Source organism: Ursus arctos, unplaced genomic scaffold, assembly GCF_023065955.2.
Source record: "Ursus arctos isolate Adak ecotype North America unplaced genomic scaffold, UrsArc2.0 scaffold_16, whole genome shotgun sequence".
In the NCBI taxonomy this organism is placed as follows: domain Eukaryota; kingdom Metazoa; phylum Chordata; class Mammalia; order Carnivora; family Ursidae; genus Ursus; species Ursus arctos.
Window position 1 is genome coordinate 21173446 of NW_026622830.1, and position 15975 is coordinate 21189420.

General features: G+C 41.8%; 1 protein-coding gene across 3 annotated transcripts in view; it reads right to left on the minus strand.

The window, feature by feature from the left end:
• Positions 1–15771, minus strand: part of CTNNBL1 (catenin beta like 1) — a 158212-nt gene extending 142441 nt beyond the window's left edge. Inside the window, exon 1 of one of the 3 annotated variants that reach the window (XM_057312532.1) lies at positions 15571–15720. In XM_057312532.1, the coding sequence (XP_057168515.1) occupies positions 15571–15600 (30 nt within the window). In that variant the 5' untranslated portion in view covers positions 15601–15720. Of the gene's footprint in view, positions 1–15570 lie in introns of all 3 variants that reach the window. The other 2 variants (XM_057312530.1, XM_057312531.1) reach the window with 2 other exon arrangements.
• Positions 15772–15975: the final 204 nt, after the last annotated feature.

The window sequence follows — 15975 nt, forward strand, 5'->3', positions numbered from 1 at the left end:
GGCGAGGGCCCCACTAGCCACAAGGGACTGACATACATCCCGGGACCTGGTCTCGCTTTATCTCTTCTCTGTGTGAGTAAAGCATCATTCCATCCAGTACTTGACTGCACGGTGTTTTCACTGGCAACTCCAACACCAAGATGCAATGGGCAGAAGCGTGTGGAGTCCTCCCCCAGGACTGGTAACTGACGGGAGTGTTCTACTCCCCTGGGTTAGACAACCAGTGCATGGTGTTCTGCTGGACAACAATGATACACACGGCAGACTCGAGGCAGGTACGAGACTGGGATGGTAGCATTCTGCTGCATTCTACTTCCTAAGGCATTTCTGGTTTTAAGCTCCCTTCAACCACCAGAGCCCTCTATTAGGAAAAAGATTCTGCCATCTACTTCCTCGTGTCTTTGGGCAAGTTATTAAACCTCTGTGAACTTCCTTTCCTCATCTATAAAATGGGAATAAGAATACTGACTTTCCCAGGGTTGCTTTTAGGCTGAAATGCAGTAACACCTATAAGTCGAACAGCACAATACCTGGCTCTTAGTGGGCTAGTAGCTCCCGGGCCTTTGTTTTGTTCTTTTGGTGCGGTGGCACAGGCAGGCGAATACACATATTCTTTTTTACTTCATTAAAAGTATGACAATTTCTACAAGCTCCTCTATGAGTTGCTTTTCACTCACTTCAAATCAGGACCATACTATCCCGTAAGTAACCCGCTTTTCCCACAAACACAATCTGTCAATTGAAGGCAAATCTGCCATTAATGCAGAGGCAATACTTCAAGCCCAGCTGCACACTGCCTCCTGATATTATCCTTTCAGGCTCGGTGTCACGCTCCTGAAAAAAAGCTCTACTCACTGTACTCAGCAATCGAAAAGTTCACATGGTCAGAAGTGCCTCTGCCTCACACAAGGTGAACCATGGCCAAAATTGCTTTTTTAATTAAAGTAAGACTTCCTGAACCTCTTGCTGACAATCACAACTAGCACGTGGAGCCCAATATCACATAACCAGTCTCCATCTTGCTCTAATGGTGATTTTAAGCACACAGAGAAGGTAGGGGGAAAATCACTAATTTAAACAAAATGTTTAATCTTCTAATTATGGGAAAGGCTCCAAGAAGATGGAGAGTGATTTGCAATCTTCATTATGGAACCCGCATGTGACCACTGGCGCAAGTCATGTCAGCCAGAAGGCAGACACCATCTCTTCTTCCCCCACTGAGTTTTCTGTGTCCTTGTAAGTTCTGTGGGAATGAAAGAAGAAATCTTTGGGAAAAAAAAAAATAAAAGTAGAAGACTCACAATTTGTCTCCCCAAGTTCATTATGCTGAATGAGGTATAAGGATCCCCAGTAAGAAGCCAGGGAGATAATATTCAGTGTCTTTACATTGGCAGATTGAGCAGCCTGAGGGCCTTTGAAACTCAAAAGTCTTGTAAAAACGGCCCAGCTCAGGTGGTGCTTAAGCAATTCTTTTTATTTGCTGAAAAGTCCTGTCATCGGTGGTAAGGGATGCATTGAGAATTAGGGTGGTGCCCACCAGTGGCACCTTCGGTCAGAAGGAAATCTGTTCTTCTGCAGATATGCTTGCACCACTGCTAATTTGTGTTATCTCTGCCCATTCAGATCTCCGTGCTAACTCAGGAGAAAAAGTCCCTGCCAACCAAGTCTGACAAGTCCAATGGCAGAACTCCCACTGGAGAATCAGCAGAGACAGCGAAAGCAGGCAATTATTCCCTTTCATTAGAGAGAGTTCTTTTTAAGTTTGGTTGGGTTGTTTTTTGTTTTTTTTTTAATGTTGAAAACAAAAAGTGGCCACTCACAGCTACTGCTCACTGCAGTCCCTTACACAACTGGCAGACACTGAAATTTCCCCCTAAGCCAACCAGAAAGAGCTGTGCCCCTGTAATTACCCACTGTAATGTAAAACCAGACTCGGAGAGGATGGCCACAGCAGATCTGGGCAAGACAGCAGTGATATTTAATCATCAGTCCAGACCATCTGCAACTGTTTTGCAGAAGCACATGAAGTTTATGGATTCCAAAGCTTCCTACAAGTTACCAGGTGCTGAAGGTCAGCTGCACTGTCCTCGGGTCCACTGGGGCTGCCTTCTTCATTCTCTCCAGGCCAGGGTGCTCAACAAAAGGCACCATGCCCACATTTTCTGTGCCAAGCCTGGCACGAGGAGAGTGTTGCTTCTTGATTAAGCCAGAACATAGATTAAATGTTTAGAACTGGGAGATTCTGAAAACAACCAAAGTGGGAAAGCAATTATCCTAGGGAGAGCAGAGCTTCGGCTGTGGACCCCTAAAGCACAGAGGTGAATTCTACCCACTTTGAACACCTAAGCTGGCCAGACTGCTCCCCTACAATCTATTCTACATTCTGCAGATGCAGTGCTCTTTTCAAACATAAACCAAATAGTGGCACTCCACAGCTTCAAACCCCTAATGGCTTCCCACTGTACTGACAACAAAATCTAAACATTTTAAGGTTACCTCCCCTCCCCACAGCTGACCTCTGTCCTTAATTGTCTCTTCTCACTCACCATGCTCTAGCCGTTTGCCTCAAACATGACAAGCTTGTTCCCACCTTAGGGCTTTTGTACTGGATTTGTATAGGCCTATGCTGCTATTCCCACAGCTCTTCACAGAGCTGGATCTTTCTCATCATTCAGTTCTCAACTCAAATGTCACCCCTTCAGAAAGGCCTTTTAGAACCTTCTGATGCTCCACCATCACTGTATGACATCAGCCCATTTTCTCCCCTCCATATCCCGATTTGAAATTATCTTGGTTTTGTGGATGTAGCATTTGTTTGCTTGTGTGGGTGTTCTTATTTATTTGTATTTGTTTTTTCTTGTTTATTGTCTGCCTTGCCTCCGTGGATATAAGTTCCATAAAGACAAGGTACTGCAAATGTCTTGTGCATATCTAGTCTCAGTGTCTAGTATAACAACTTGCATTTAGTAGGCATTTAATATGTATCTGTTGAATAATTAAAGAAGGAAAGGTTCAATATGGATCACTAATCTAAATGAAATTTACTAACCCTCAAGAATCTAGACTGGCAAGGGGGAATGAAACATGAGAGACTATGGACTCTGAGAAACAAACTGAGGGCCTCAGAGGGGAGGGGGGTGGGGGAATGGGATAGGCTGGTGATGGGTAGTAAGGAGGGCACGTATTGCATGGTGCACTGGGTGTTATACGCAACTAATGAATCATTGAGCCTTACATCGGAAACCGGGGATGTACTGTATGGTGACTAACATAATATAATAAAAAAATCATTAAAAAAAAAAAAGAATTTAGACTGGCTCATAGGCTGTCAGCATGTTTCACAATGCCCTAGAAACCTGGTTGGTTCTTTGCCAACCCCTGGTGAATGATGAGGAAACAATGGCAAAGACAAGACCAAGATGAGCTTGTAGACTCTCAAAGTTGAAGAATATGAAAATCTGCAAGGCTCTTGGGTAGAGTCTTGCCCAAATTGTCCTTTCACAGGAGGATCAGATGGGCGAGCAACAGTGATTACCAATGGCTGAGGCCAAGACCCAAAGGTTGGGTCTCAAAGGTCCAGCAGAGGCAGGGTATACCATATGAAGCAGCCCCAGCCCAGTCAGCCAGAGTCCTTCTGGATGAGGCAGCAGTTGGGAGCCAGAGAACAGATGTACATACTTGGGAGGGGGAAAAGAGAAAGAAAATGAGAGACAGAGCCAAGAGCAAAGCACAAGGCAGAAATGGGGCAGAGGCATGAAAAGGTCAGGAATAAGCACATGGGGTCTCAGGTGATTGCTACAATTTAGATTTCATGGGCTGGTGGGTGTGTGAATTTGGATATGAGACTAGCTTAAAGATATAGTGTCAAGGCCATCAGACAGGTAAATGACTCCCCTCCAGAAAGATAAGCAGCCATGAAGGAAAGGGGCACTCCACGGAAGGCCAGGTTAAGCTTCTGTTTGTGAGTGCTAGTTTCTCTTGAAAGACTCATGATTAGTGAGCACTAGTAATTGCTCAGATAGTCTTCAATCCTCAAGATGGTAGTGGTGGGCAAAGATATCTAGAAGAAATGCTGGATGAAAAACACTAATTTGATCTCTAGTATCTTTCGGGCTTCAGTGACTAATAGAAGAGCCCTGAAGTTCTACAGTTCATCCAAAGATGACCAAGAATACTAACGCTTCATTCATCCAACAACCACAACTTTTCAGGACACTGTGAAAAGAAAGCAAAAAGGGCCTCAGAGGTTAGATTTTATCCTATTTTATCCTATTAAACAAACACCACCACTACGAAGTGACAGCTAACACCAAAGAAAAGCAAGAAAAACTGTAAGCAATAGGCACAAGAACTCAAAATTCCTCTGTAACACTCCCAATGTTTTAATACAGGAGTAAAAACTTTCCACACTTCAAAAGATCGTGAGAGAATCTGGGCATAATTAACATGTGTTCATAATAATCACCCTAAGACAACACTCTGACCTACTGAGAAAGGAAGAATGTTTACTTTAGAAAGAACTCCAAGCAAAATGATGAAAAAGTTAAGTTTTGAATATGGAAAAAAGCACTGTTCTGATCCCCATTTTATCACCTGAGGGAAGTCACTTTCCATCCCTGTGCCAGGCCCTCCCCTGGCACTCTTGCTCCACTTGTAAGTTTCTGCTATGTGGAGAATCTGTTCAGGAGTGTCACATTTTCCAAAGACACCAACCAGATAAAAGAGGAGCTAGTGCAATTCAATACAACCCATATCACCTTTTTAAAAAAGGAACCTCAGGGGCGCCTGGGTGGCTCAGTCAGTTAAGCGTCTGCCTTTGGCTCAGGTCATGATCCCGGGGTCCTGGGATCAAGCCCCAAATGGGGCTCACTGCTCAGCGGGGAGCCTGCTTCTCCCTCTCCCACTCCCCCTGCTTCTGCACTCACACTCTCTATGTCAAATAAATAAAATCTTTAATAATAAACAAATAAGGAACCTCAACGTGGGTTTCTTTTCATGACGACCCCCAATTTCATCCATGATAATGTCTTTTTCTTTTTTTCTTTATTGCTGCATTTTAACATTCTGTTGATTCTTTGGCATCTTTACCTTCCTCTGTCCAACAGCTGCTCCTGGCCAGAGCCCCCACTCCATGTTTCAGCTTCTCTGTCAATAATTATGTACCCCTGAAATGCTCAAATTTCCCTTCACATTAATATGAGAAGGTATTAGCTGTTCCCATGGAAGTATTAATGTTTGAAGAGGCCAGTAAAAGATAACAAGACAAACTCTAACCACAATTCTTTTATTTTATCCAAACTGGAAAGAAAATAGCATTCCAACATGATACACCAGCAGAAGACTGATGTACTGTTAATGCTTAAGTTTATTAAAAATTCCAAAAGTAATTTTAAACTCAGTTGCTCTTAACTTGGGGGGGGTCGAATAAAAAATGTAATCCTCGATTTTATGTATTAACAAAACAAACACATAAATAATGCCAAACACTAAAATTAACAAGTCAGGAACAACAGATGTTGGCGAGGATGTGGAGAAAGGGGAACCCTCCTACACTGTTGGTGGGAATGCAAGCTGGTGCAGCCACTCTGGAAAACAGTATGGAGGTTCCTCAAAAAGTTGAAAATAGAGCTACCCCATGACCCAGCAATTGCACTACTGGGTATTTACCCCAAAGATACAAATGTAGTGATCCGAAGGGGCTCCTGCACCCCAATGTTTATAGCAGCAATGTCCACAATAGCCAAACTATGGAAAGAGCCTAGACGTCCATGGATAAAGATGTGGTATTTATATACAATGGAATATTACACAGTCATCAAAAAAATGAAATCCTGTCATTTGCAACAACGTGGCTAGAACTAAAGGGTATCATGCTAAGTGACAAAAGTCAATCAGAGAAAGACAATTATCATATGATCTCACTGATATATGGAATTTAAGAAACAAGGCAGAAGGTCATAGGGGAAGAGAGGAAAAAATGAAACAAGACAAAACCAGAGAGGGAGACAAACCATAAGAGACTCTTAATCATAAGAAACAAACTGAAGGTTGCTGGGGTGAGGGGGGGGGATGGGGTAACTGGGTAATGGACATTGGGGAGGGTATATGTTGTAATGAGCACTGGGTATTATATAAGACTGATGAATCACAGACCTGTACCCCTGAAACCAATAATACATTATGTTAATTAATTGAATTTAAATTTTTCTAAAAAGAAAGAAAAAAAAGAACGTCAAACAATCTGTTCAATAAACAACCATACCTGCCTTTGGAATATAGTCAGACACATCCAGAGGGACGCATCATAATACTCTGTGCTTGATGTCAAATCCTTCTCAGTTCAGTCAATGGCTTTGGACACTGCTGGGTAGTTGAAGGGAAGTCTAAGGAGCCCAAGCAGATAATCTGCTCACAGGCAACTGATAATCTAAAACGAGTTAACAGATGAAAATACACTGTGGTAGTCTCACTAGCTCTTTCACTGAACTCAGGACAAAGATAATCTAGTTTCTATTTACCAACCCACAATGGAGATGGGGTTTTAAAATTTAGGCCAACACACTTGCAGATCAGTCACTCCTAGAACACTGCAGAAAAGAAAATGGCTTTGAACTATTCAGCTGAAATACTAGAATCAAATGGCTGACTCTGGAAAAAGTAAGGGAATCTCTGCTATACCTTTTCCTAACTTCAATTTCTCTATAGCCATACAAGACTCAGACCAAAACCAACCGCTTCCTTCGGAAACCTTAGGGGAAAAAAAAAAGAAAGAAAGAAAAAGAAAGGAGTAATCTGTAAATGAGATTTCTGGCACTAGAAAAGGGGAACACTGAGATATCTCAGCAATATTAAAGAGACCTGGGGAAAAAAATTACTGTGTTGATGACATAATTCTTGATATCAATGACTGCTAACTGTGGTGGAATAGGGTTGTGCTTTAATCTATTGAGAACGGTTCTATACTGTGGCATGTGTGGGTGACAAACTGTTCTCATTTCCTTTTATAGCACTCTAAACCTTAATCTCCAAGGGACCAATGACCTTGGGAATACTGAGGCAGCTTGGTAGAATTCAAAAAAACATTTTTTTCTTTTGCTACAGCATGTGTGTTGATTGTAATTATATCAATAATTTAAAATTAACAGCTAACATTTACTGGGCGCTTACTACGTGTCAGGCACTATACTACTTAGCACTACCCACCCTGTCTTATTTAATCCTGCATTTAAAAAAAGATGGTAAAATGCAGATTTTTTTTAATGGTGGGCAGAGATACACTATTATAAAATCTCCATTTTAAAGATGAAGACCTGAAGCTTAAAGAGGTTAATTAACTGACCCAAGGACACATAGCTAGCAAATAGCAGAGGTGGGATTCAAACACAGGCAGTGTGACCCCAAGTTAGTGTTCATTCACTACACCAACATTAAAAGACACCCAATGGACACACTCAGAGGGTACGTGCCTTGAATTATGCTCTCCAACAGAGCTGACAGGCTTTTCTGAGCCATCCACATTCTCCAATATAGTTATTTTTACATCTAAAAACTTCTCTCTTGGTGTAAATTTTATAAATTCAATCCCCCAATTTATTATTTTTTTTAAGTAAGCTCTACGCCCAACGTGGGGCTTGAACTCACAACCCCTGAGATCGAGAGTCGCACGCTCCACTGACTGAGCCAGCCAGGCGTCCCTCCATATCCCAATTTAAATGACACCTAGTGAGGGACTGCACAAAGGCATGGCTGTCTTCCTCAAGTTCACCACCAAAATTAGGCATCTCAATAAAACCTACCTCCAAGGAAGCTGGAAGAGGCGGGACTGAAGTCTATGACCAGTGAAAACTGTTCTGCTGGCCTTTAGAGGAAATAAACCCATGTTCACCATGCCAATACATGATCCACAAAAATAATAATTAAGACCAACCAGAAAGCTACTTATCTGATAAAGTCTCAAGAGTCTAAACTATGATGGTGGCAACTGAAATAGGAAGGAATAAAGAGAAGACTGAAGAAGCAACACTTTCTCTGTAAAGCTTTCCTGGTGGCAGAGCTGCTCCTGCCTACACCACCAAATTTTGTTCCTTCCTCTTTAACAGCAATGACGCTGTGTACTGGAGACTCAGTTTTCAAATCTGTGGGATGCCACCCTTAGACTACAAGAAGGAACAGCAGCAACATTCGTTCACTCATTCAATATATTTATTAAGTTTACTGAATATTGAGTTTACTCCATGAGAGCAAGAACTGTGGCTTAAACATTTTCAGATCCTGACACCATCTTGACCCCTGGAGAAAAGAGCTAGACCTCTTTGTTCACAAGATCTTATGATCCATGAGGAAAAGAACCTTGTCTTTCATCTTCGAGAAATAGCTCCAAGGCTTCTTTAAAGTCTACTGAAAAGAGACACCCCTGACTAAAATGCAGAATTGGGGGTAGGTGGTGGAGCAGGTGGATAGATACAGAGAAGTACATGACCCCAGAACATCTGGCCAGAATGTTCAATAGACACATGAAACCTAGATCATGGCTAGGGAGCTAACAGTTGTCTATATCGAGGTGCTGAAAGACAGAAGAATGGATGAGTTCATCTATGATGAGGGACAGGATTATAGAATCAAACGCTAAGGAAGAGTCAGTCGTAATTGGCAACCTCCAAGAATGCAGGCTTCGGACATCCTACAGAACAACTGACCAGTACTCTTCAAAAAGGCCGAGATCATAAAAGACGATGAAAATGACAGGATCCTGGATAGGATCCTGAAACAGGAAAAACACAGTAATGGAAAAACTGGTGACATTTGAATTAAGTCTGTGGTTCAGTTACCTAGAATTATGAATTCCTGGTTTTGGTCATCATACTATGGTTATAGAAGACGTTAACTTCAGGGGAAGCTGGGTGAGGAGTATATGGAAACTCAGAAACTCTCTTTACTATTTTTGCAAATTTCTGTAAATTTAACATTAATTCAAAATAAAAGTTTTAAAAATGTAGGTTTTGCAGCAAGAGTAGCAAGAGATGATATGGAAGAGGAAGATAATTCAGAAACTGAAGTAACATATTTGAATCAAACATTCTTGATGTCTAACATGAAAACAAAGCCATACAAGTCAGCAAGCAAACAAGATATCAGAACAAAAGCTTTCCAAAAGGGGAAATAACCAGAGTATATTTGAAGGTATACACTGGTTCACTCACTCAGTCATTACACAACCATTCATGAGGCATCAATTATGGGTGAGACACTTTGCTAGGTGCTGGTTCCTGCCTCTAAGTTAACTGTGTAGTGTGTGAGGCGGCACATAAATCTGTGCTTTGTGAGTATGAAGAGAATGCACCAGGAAGAAAGAGGACGAGAAAGTTGCGAAGAGAGGAAATGAACTTAAGAAAGAAATCACTCAGGAGATGAAACAGAAAACACCCTGAAATGGGAATATCAATGAAAATAGCTCTTTATCTTTTGTTTATAGTTTCCAACATTAAGTACTAGTCTGAACTGTCATGCAAAAAGAGCCTACATCACAATGCTGTAAAACAATATCGTGATGAGGATAATATTCTCAGGGTTAGCGGTGAAATGGGGCTACTACAGAATGAGCACATGTGTTCAGGCTTCTAAAATGTTTCTTACATATACACCATCAACAAAAGAACACAACAGAAAAGCTCAATTACAAACTACAACACTACCTTACAGAGAAAGAGGCAGATGATAAGAAATACAAATGATAACACACACAAGGGAAAAAATGCCTATTACAGCAAACTCGAACTAACACTTTACATACCTACTAGATTAATGAGACAAAATTAAATTGTGACAACTAGTAGTATCAAGATTGTGGTAAAACTGGAACACCCACTGCTGTTAGCACTTGTAAACTGATGAAGGCTTCATTCCATACGAGCACGAGGTGTTCCTTAATGTATCTGCGGCTGAGATGACCCCATCATCTGCCACTCCCCTCCGTTTACTCAATGCTCAGATATTTCACTCCCATGCTTCTGCTCTCACTAATCCTAGTCAAGAATGACTTTCCTCGGCCTCCTTCATTACCCACAGAATTCCTATTCATTCATCATGGCTGAGATTCCAACATCATCTCCCTTTTCTTCAATGACCGCATTCAAATCCACTTCCCTTAATACATCCCTTCTCCAGGCATATCCAGTCATTCCTTCCATTGTGCTCCCATAATACTTTATTCACACAGTTCGTTGTTGAAATATCTGTCTCATTCCTCAAGTTACGAATTCTTTAAGGTCCAAGACCATATCTTAATAATTTTTGTACATGCAACACTAAGCTCAGGAGATGGCACGTGGTCATTTCTAACAGCAGGTGGGAGGGGAAAAATGCCAAACAAATGAAGAAGTTCACTGCAATAGTATCTCCAAGAAAAAAACCTGAAGACCAAATAATCGGAAATAATTCCTCCAAATAATTATAGAGGAACAATATAGGGGAAAATGGTTGGTCTATCACTTGAGCAAAAACTATGAAAACATTAAAAATAACATGAGGACCATGTAGAAACACAGGAAATATTTCTGGCAGTGTTAAATTAAAAATGTAGAACACAAAACAGTATAGACACAATGATTATTGCCATGCCATATACAATAACTGTGGGAATATAAAAATACTTGTTAGACTAGGGTCCTTTTCCTTTTCTCAAATACTTTTTTTAATACTATTCCTGTCCGTTTATTGTCATTAAAATTTTTTTTATTTCAAAAGAAAGAAAAAAGGGGAAAGAAGCAAGATTATAAATTCGTACAAGCCCCTGCAATTCAAGGAAATGCTATGATATTACCAATAGGTCACAAGAGGAGTGGGTGTCTGCAGTATTGCTAAAACCAAGGGTCCCCGACCCCAATCTGCCTCAAAGAGAATACTTCTCATGTCACAAAGCAAGTCATTCCCACTGAGCCAAGCTGCACTAAATGTGAATTCTTTATTGCAAAACTTCGAAGGTAACAACTTTTTCCAGACATCTGTGGAATTAGTATTAATGAGAATGCCCTGAAGTTCATATGCGCGCCTATGCAGTAGAAACTTCTCAGCCAAGGAACTGCTGGGCACACTGCTTGATGAGATGCCTAAGCCTAAAGGCATCAAAAAAGTACATTTCCATACTGGGAACATTACTGGCTTCCTCTTTAAGACTTTTTCCACCACCTCCTGTCCACATTGTAATTCTCCTGTCTTCTCAAACGAATAGTTAACATATGTCAAGGATATAAGGCATATACTGAGGCGCTTACTGCCTAACTCTATTACTAGAAGAACCAATCTCAGCAGAAAATTGGAATCTTCCCACCATGCTGCCCCAAAAATGAAATTTGAGAAGCACCCAAAAAATATTAAATACTTTTAATAAACATTTCTTGACATCACATATTTTCCTTGCTTACCTTAATCTCTGAATTCCAGGAAAGGAAACAACCACAACTCTTATAGCTCAATCCCTCATTTTACAGGTGGTAAAAAGATATACAGAGAGGGGAAGTGACTTGTCCTGAGTCACCCAGATAAGTAATGATAAAGGGAAGATTAAAACTCAAATCTCCCAGATTTTCAGCCCCGATTCATTCTCCTACAGCAAGCTTTTTTATCCCTTGAAATCTCTAGAGCTCTTGGCCTAAATAATTAGTATCACAGAATTTAAAGTTAGAAGAGACCTCAGAGAGACTTACTTAATCCCCTCATTAGGCATATGAGGAAACTGAGGCCCAGAAAGATTAAGTGATTTGCTCTCAATATCTTGGATGGCAGAGAAGAAGTATAACTTAAGCTCAAAAAACTAAAACTAACAGCTATGAGAAGGGAGGAGAATCTCAGCTGGGCAAAATTTTAAAAGGAATGTAGATCATTCTAGACCAGGGGCACTTTCAAAATGTAGTCCCTGGACCAGAGCTTCAGCATTACCTGGGATCACCTGTTAGAAATGCAAACTCTAGGGGCGCCTGGGTGGCACAGCGGTTAAGTGTCTGCCTTCGGCTCAGGGCGTGATCCCGGCGTTATGGGATCGAGCCCCCCATCAGGCTCCTCTGCTATGAGCCTGCTTCTTCCTCTCCCACTCCCCCTGCTTGTGTTCCCTCTCTCGCTGGCTGTCTCTATCTCTGTCGAATAAATAAATAAAATCTTAAAAAAAAAAAAAAAAAGAAATGCAAACTCTAAGGTCCCACAGGAGACTTTAATGAATTAAATTCTGGGGGTGGGGATGTTCAAATCAGACAACATGTCCCTGAGAAATGACCTTCTGTGGTCATGTTGAGTCCACTTTGTAAATCGCAACTATAATCAACCGCACTAAAATGTATGCATTCTTCTATAGGCGCACCATACTTCAATTTTTAAAGTTTTTAAAGCATGTACGAAAGTTTTTTAAGTTTGTAAGTAAAGTATGAAAACAAAATGGAAAACCAGATTTGGGTATTCATTTGGTTCCAGTTCTGGCTCTACTCCTTACCCGCCGTTTGTCCTTGGGCAGGTAACTGACCTCTGTAAAACAGGCATGCCACCTACCTCAAAGGGCATGTTGAGAACTAACCGCAAAGACGCATCCAAAAGCACTTTAGTTCAGCAGCTGGCACAGAAGTAGGCAGGCAGTGCAGCACGGTTACTATGAGCTTCAGCTGTAGGGTAGGTGCTTTGCAGCACCTCAGTTCCCTCATCTGTGCAACAGGATTAAAGACAGTACCTTCTTCACAGGGTTGTTATAAAGATTTTGAGAGATGGCGCAGGTAAATAATGCGTCTTTCATATCTACAAAATGTTACTGTTTTTGAAGAGCTTTTGCATCCATTAGTTCAAATGATCTTCACCCACTTCCACAGGAGGATGGGTGCATTTGATTGACTATAGAAAGATTCCAGACTGTACCATCTTTTAGGAACAGAAGGAGCGGACATTGGTCTTACAGAAAGGAAACTGCATGAATAGTGCATGTGGGGAATGAACAGGACTGAAAATAAGGAGATCAGGATTCTGGTTTCACCTATGTCAAGACCTTAGCCCACAACCTCAGGGAAGTGCTATACCAGAATGGGGTTCACTTTTCATCTGTAAATAAGTGGTCTGCATGAGGTTATCTATAACATCTCTCCAAACAAAATTCAAACTCCTTATCATGACCTACAGGAAGGCCTACATCTCCTACTCATCACCTACCACCCTCCTGCTTAGTCACCATGTTCTAGCTCCATCAATCCTCTTCCTGATCTTCTAACAGGCTACACCAGCTTCTACCTCAGTCTACATACTTGCTCTTCCCTCTGCCTTGATCTTTCTGATCTTTCACATGATTGGCTCCTTCTCAACCTTCAGTCCTTTAACATCCATTCCTGAGTCCTTCCCAGACCACATTACCAAAAGTAATAGGTCCTGCTCCTACTGCCAGGGGTTATTTTCTTTCACAGCACGGTCTGATAAAAATATACTGAAAGCCACAAATAAGCCACATCTGTAACTTTAAATTTTCTAGTAGTCACATTAAAAAAGTTTTAAAGAAGTTAACATTAATTTTAATAATATATTTTCTTTAAGCCAACATATCCCATGTATCATCATTTCAATATGGAATGAATATAAAGATTATTAGTATATGTTACAATAATTTTTGTTATACTAAATCCTGGAAATCCAATGTGTATTTTATACATATCGCTCTCAATTCCAACTAGCCACATTTCAAGTGTTCAGTAGTCACAGGTACCCAGTGGCTACCGCACCAAACAGCACAGTTCTACTTTGCTTCCCTTCAAAGTACCTATCACAATCTGAATTTCTTGTTTGTTTACACACTTACTATCTTGTTACTTTCCCGCCAGACTACAAACTCCACAAGAGCAAGAACCTTGTCTGTTTTGTTCAATGTTGTATACTCAGAGGATTTAGTGCCTTGCACAGCAGGTGTTCAATAAATGTTTTTTGAGCAAATGAATGAACCTCTTTTAGCTATAATATTCTGAGTCAACGGGCTAGCCATTCTACAATTCCCAAACAGACATACAAACACTCATTCAACAATCCTATTTCCTTTCTTCTTTTGTGTTCAATAACTGTCTTAAAATGAGAAATCTCTTGGCTATATATCAACCATCGCTTAAAAGTTCTTTTCTACAATGTCTAGAGTCTCCAAGGTCCGTTCTTTGTATATTAGCTAAGGGAGTGGCATGAATATAACTGCTAACATTTACTGAACTTTTACTCTTGACAAGCATTAGTCTAAGCACTTTACACTTCAGAATAGCTTCACAACAGACTCATGTGGTAGGTACCATCTTTACCCCTATTTACATATGAGGAAACCACGGCATAGAGAGGTTAAGTATCTTGTTCAAGGTTACAGCAGCCAGTTAATAGCAAAATAGAGATTCCAAGGAACATGCCGTCCCTGACACATAGCTCTTAATCACCTATTCTCTACTGCAGAGCTCTCCAATAGGAATGTAAGACCAGTTACAATTTTAATAGCCACACTAAAAGGCTAGTAGCTACATGAAAAAGTCAACAGAAACAGGTAAAATTTACTTTAAATTTTATTTCACCCATTACCCATAATATGATTAATCAATATGATCAATAATCAAGGTAATTGATTATCAAATCAATTCAATCAATATGATCATAAAATTAGTACAAAAACTGTATTTTTCATATTGAATCTTCAAAATTCAGCATGATTTTACACAGAGTACTTTTCAATTCATAATAGCCCCATTTCAACTGTCTAACAGCCACATGGACAGCTACCATATTGGACAGCAGGGCTCTACCGCCTCCTTACGAAGTCAAGGAGGGGGAAACCTTTGAACTAGGAGCCAGGAGACCTCAGCTCTAATCCCAACTCTTACTTGTTGAGTGACTTTGGAGAAGTCCTTTCTGCCCCCTGGGCCACCGATTCCCACCAAGTCGCCTGAGCGGGTAAGACAAGAAGATTCCTAGGGTCCCATCCCATGCTAGAATTGCAAACATCTCCCAACAAAGGCAGTTAACATGGGAAAAGCTTTTACAATTTAAAATCAGTTTTCACATCCAATAGTTAATAGAGTCCTCAAACAACCCTACTAGGTAGTTATTACTGTCTCCGTCTTACATATACAAAAACTGGAGCTCAAAGAGGGCAAAAAGACTTCCCCAAGCCACATGGCCAGTCAGTGGAGAAACCGGAGCTCAAATGCAAGAAAGACCAGTGCCTTCCCACCACCACCACCAACTCAGCGACTGGGGGCCAAGAGAGTTCAAGGAAGATGGTTGTGAAGATGGTCTGGGGCCTTCAGCAGAGTTGAAGGGAACCAGGCCCCAGTCCAGGGTAGGGTGAGAAGAGGCCCAGACTGGAGTTGAGAGGAAGGGGCCTGGGCTCGAAGAAGGAATGGGCTGAAAGGGCCCAGGAGAGTCTCAGGGGAGTGAAGTGAAATGAGGAACTCGGACATGAGAAGTGAGGGGACGCGGGCCTGGGACAGAGGTGAGAGGAGGTGAGATGCAAGGGCGCTGGTCCCGCGACCGGAGACCCCTGCCCGGGTGAGGGAACGGTAGGCCGGCCCTCCTCGTCCCTCATACCTGGTAGCTCAGAAGTTCGCCCACATCCATGGTTCCAGGCCCAGCCAACACCTGCTACTCGGGTTCCCTCCACTCACGCCCAAACCGCTGCCCCCTCCGCTGCAGCTCCAGCCACACTGCCGGAAAGTGCTGTGAGCGGGTCGCGAAGCCAATGAGGGAAAAGTGCGAGTGACACGAAAGCCGGCCACACTGCGGTAAAAGGCAACGCCACCGTAGAGCGCGCTGCATTTACGACTGTACTGCTTCCGCCCGGAGCCTGAAGGGGGCGGGGAAAGGGGGCGGAGACTTGAAGGAGGGCGGAACGGTGAGAGAAAAGACCTAAAGGAGCCAAGATTTTTTGGACGCCCCCTATGTGCAGGGCGGAGTGCTGAGTGTTTCACTTGTGCTCTCCTAATCCTTCCAAGA